The 4,093-nt window shown below is 40.1% G+C and overlaps 1 protein-coding gene across 5 annotated transcripts in view; it reads right to left on the reverse strand.

The window, feature by feature from the left end:
• Window positions 1-595: 595 nt before the first annotated feature.
• Window positions 596-4,093, reverse strand: part of LOC106807786 (tectonic-1-like) — a 9,423-nt gene continuing 5,925 nt past the window's right edge. For 3 of the 5 annotated variants that reach the window (XM_014810235.1, XM_014810234.1, XM_014810239.1), the window contains exons 9-14: window positions 3,185-3,310; window positions 2,759-2,859; window positions 2,398-2,538; window positions 1,797-1,965; window positions 1,271-1,423; window positions 596-988 (exon numbers count right to left, since the gene is read on the reverse strand). In XM_014810235.1, coding sequence (XP_014665721.1) covers window positions 734-988; window positions 1,271-1,423; window positions 1,797-1,965; window positions 2,398-2,538; window positions 2,759-2,859; window positions 3,185-3,310 — 945 coding nt within the window. In that variant the 3' untranslated portion in view covers window positions 596-733. Of the gene's footprint in view, window positions 1,025-1,231; window positions 1,424-1,796; window positions 1,966-2,397; window positions 2,539-2,758; window positions 2,860-3,184; window positions 3,311-4,093 lie in introns of all 5 variants that reach the window. The other 2 variants (XM_014810236.1, XM_014810238.1) reach the window with 2 other exon arrangements.

Consider the following 4,093-nt stretch of genomic DNA (forward strand, 5'->3'; position numbering starts at 1 on the left):
ATATACGAGAAAAGGTTCATATTAAGACTAAATCTTTATAATAATTTTGTTTCTGACAACAGTGTCCCTGACAAAGAGAACTCGCTCAAACTACATATTGTACTAGATACCGTTGCTAGATACGGATACTAGATACCACTACTAGATACGGATACTAGATACCGTTACTAGATACCGATACTAGATACCGATACTAGATACCGTTACTAGATACCGACACTAGATACCGATACTAGATACCGTTACTAGATACCGATACTAGATACCGATACTAGATACCGTTACTAGATACCGATACTAGGCACTACTAGATGCAATACAGTACACAATCTATTATCGAAATTCTGAAAACCGAAAAGCTCCGAAAACCGAAAGTGTTTTTGTGGAGGTCGTCTGCACACCAAAGCTTGCGTTTAGCTGCACAAGGTTCATTGCAGAAATATTAACGTGTTTGGCATTACTCATACATATTGTACTGTACCGGTACAGCATTTGGCCTCTTGAAAACTTGGGTTTTAGTAGTAGTTAGTATATAATATGCTAGTTGTAGGATATACGGTATGTATATCTGTACTGAACTACTACTACCATTCCGAAATCCGAAAAATTCCAAATTCCGAAACGTGTCTGGTCCCAAGGGTTTCGGATAATAGATTGTGTACTGTACTAGATACTACGAGATGCAATACTAGATACTGCTAGATGCGATACTAGATGCCGAATAGAGATGATCCTAGACGCAGACCGATCCCCTAGCGAGTGAGACCGCTAGCAACACGGTCAGCAGCCAGGTGGCCGCTCGAGGGCGCCCTCCCACGGCCGTCAGGAACGGATAGAAGAAATCTCCGGGCAGGTGGACGTCGATGATGGGAATCTCGGCGGCGGCGCGGTACGGAGGCTGACTCGCGTCGACGAAGCTCACGGAGCTCTTCACCTCGAACGCCTGCCTCGCGCGCAGCCTGCCGGGCTGGCAGTACGGAGCCACGCACTGCAACGCGAGAAAGATGGCGACGATTCATGAAGCCTACAGACACGTATAGAACGTACAGAACAAATATAGACAAAATTTGTCTTTGTTAACTCCTGATGCTATCAAATTATTTCTATAAAATGGCTTCAAGGACACAGCTTTATCAGCTACCAATACTATACCTGATAAAATCAGGAGTAACAGCTTGAAAATATGAATAAATGATAAATCATTAGCAAATACTGGAATAACTCCTATTACCTACTCCCGAATAAATTATTGTGTGAACCTGACACATACCATGAAAGCAATATCTTGCGGCTTGTCATAGCGGTACACAACGCCTACGACCTTTGCTTGAGGATTTGCTAAAGATCCAACATTGGCATAAGCTATTTCGATGTGTAGTCCTAGAACAACACCACTGCATTTGGCCTCGGTGGTTGCGGAACCCTATAAAATACAACTCGAGATGGATATCCAATTCGATTACAACTTACCAAAAACTTACGTTACAACTAAGTGATCGACAGTTTATTTTAGTTTATAAAATGTACATGTAGTTACTCATAAAAATATCTAGTGTTATGTTATAAAGTGATTATTGAATGCATGGTACACTGTTAACCTTAATCATAATAGACTGGACAAACAAAAAATTTTGATAAAGAATGTAAAAGCATTAAAAGTTAACCAAGAGTATTTGTGAAAAACCCATCATCTTTGCATTACTTCAAATTGGATGAATAGTTTCAACTTGTGTGCTTAGAGAAACCCCACAGACATATAAACCGCATTCCAAATTGCACTTTAGGTCAATGCATACCACGATTTCCGGTGGCGTGTTTGTTTCCAGGACGGTAACCCAGTCCCCTGGGTTTGCTACCAGTGATGTGCCAAACGTGGCCACACGATCTGGACGATCGCCTGCCAGTGCGCTGATGGCACCCTCATGAATGAGCTTACATGCCTCACTCATGTTAGTGAACATCACCCTACAATCAGAGGTAACCAAACCTCACTAGTTTACCTCACTATAGTTATTAAATTACAATGGTATAATTATATTCCTAGCATGAATAATTACTCTTGATTCTACAAAATTAATATTTTTCTGGATTGTTTATCATTAGAGTAGACATCATAATGCTAACATAGCATGGTTTTTTTTTACTTTTACGGATTGTTTATCATTAGAGTAGATATCACAATGCTAACAGACCATGACTTTTGTACGAAAATGTGAGTGGGCAGTCATCGAATGATAGACTAAAATGAAACCGCGTAGAGGCTTGCTTTAGGCTCTAGTTTCTGACGTGTGCAGTGAATTAAAAGTGGACATGTGCAGCTTGAATTTATAGCAGTTGACTGACTGTTAGGATGAAGGAGGTGAACCTAGTTAAATTATCGTTCAATACAGTACTCACTCTACTAAGCAGCCTGATCTCATGTTCACGCCAAATTTGATGGGTGTTCTCTGCAAAGTATTACTGACACAAAGCCCTTTAGAATCGGCTGTGAGCAATGTCATCCAACTGTTGCGATCCTGGTTCAACTCGATGGCAGATCTCAAGATTAAAGTTAAGGAAACAACACAACGATTCTCGGACGTGGATCAAAACCGAAGAAATAACGCGAGGGCACTATGATAACTTCAGAAGTGACGACACCCTTTTTCATCGAGTTTGATCAAACTCACATGCAAAATCGGCAACTGTAGATAAACGCTTGGCCTCTTCTATGACCGTTAAAAAATAATAAACATCAACAAATCATTTAAGTGGATACGAGGTGTTCTTGGTGACTAGCTTTCCCGCCATTATCGGTTGGTCGACCTGATATCCAGGATTACCACTTCTCAGAAACAGTTCTTCCTCCTTCTCTCCTGCCTGAAATTCAAATCTCTGTGTTCATGCAAGAAATTTAATTGGACAATAAAAACTAGTAGTCACATATTCATGTAAGATCAATGGAATAGTGAGTCTAAGTATTCTGATGATAAGGTGATAAAAAGCGGCGAGTACATGAGTGATTTCAACAGTAACATAAGCATTTCAACATCACTATGCATTACCACACAGGTTGTGATTTCCACTCAAAAACATGTAGCTGAAGCATGCATTGCCCGATTATTGATACTCGTCTCACGCAAGAATAATTGGAAAGCCACGTCAGGCGAATGGGCGCGGATAACAGAAGATACAGAAAACATACCCATCGATAGACGGTCCTAAAGGTCTGTAGCAGTGACGATTTCTCAGATGTGATTTCTCCCAGCAGAAAAGCTACCCTGGCTGATGTGATGCCTTCTGTGCCATTGTGCGTGATTGTGTATGTCACCTGCAAAATGACTGGACTTTATGACATTCCATGACATTCCCTTGGGAAAGACCTTGCCATTTTATTAACAAAGATATCATTAAAATAATCTCATTTGGAGATATTTCTTGACATAACTGTGATAACATATGATTATTAACATAAATAAACGTGACAATAACAAGTATTGTCAACCGATCTTTTCACAACTGACACTGAAGCTCACTTGACCTATGTTTCTGAGCAAGAAAATGCCATGTCCCATCCCTCCCCGACTACAGCTATTGTTAATTGTTGGGTTGGTTATAAGCTGGATCAGTCGTTACATTGTTACATTATTTATTACGCATTTTTCACACGTGCACGCCAAATTGTAGACTGTGCAGCACTTCGCTTCTAAGCATTGTAGACTGTAATTGTCTAACTATGTCTAAACAAAATTTTCACAACCCTGACATCAAACAACAGACTTTAACACCTGAACCACATGCCCGGCTGTTACATTTTCCCTTTTACCAGTTTTCAGCTAACATTAACATAATGAATGCTCCAGCAGCCTCCTTAAACGGCAATTAACCTATCCGCTTTGAGCGATTGACAGGTAGCCCTAACCAATCAGTGTTATCATAGGCACATACTAAAATAGAGGCTTAGTAATAAAGTACTGCAAAGTCTACAAATCGGGGTGCATACGTAATGACCAGGTACAAACAGCATGAGCTTGATCGACCAACCCAGCAATAACATAAGGATAATATCAGGAGTGTTTAATATAGATATGGATTATAGATATATATATATATA

The sequence above is a fragment of the Priapulus caudatus genome, unplaced genomic scaffold (assembly GCF_000485595.1).
Source record: "Priapulus caudatus unplaced genomic scaffold, Priapulus_caudatus-5.0.1 Scaffold234, whole genome shotgun sequence".
In the NCBI taxonomy this organism is placed as follows: Eukaryota; Metazoa; Priapulida; class Priapulimorpha; order Priapulimorphida; family Priapulidae; genus Priapulus; species Priapulus caudatus.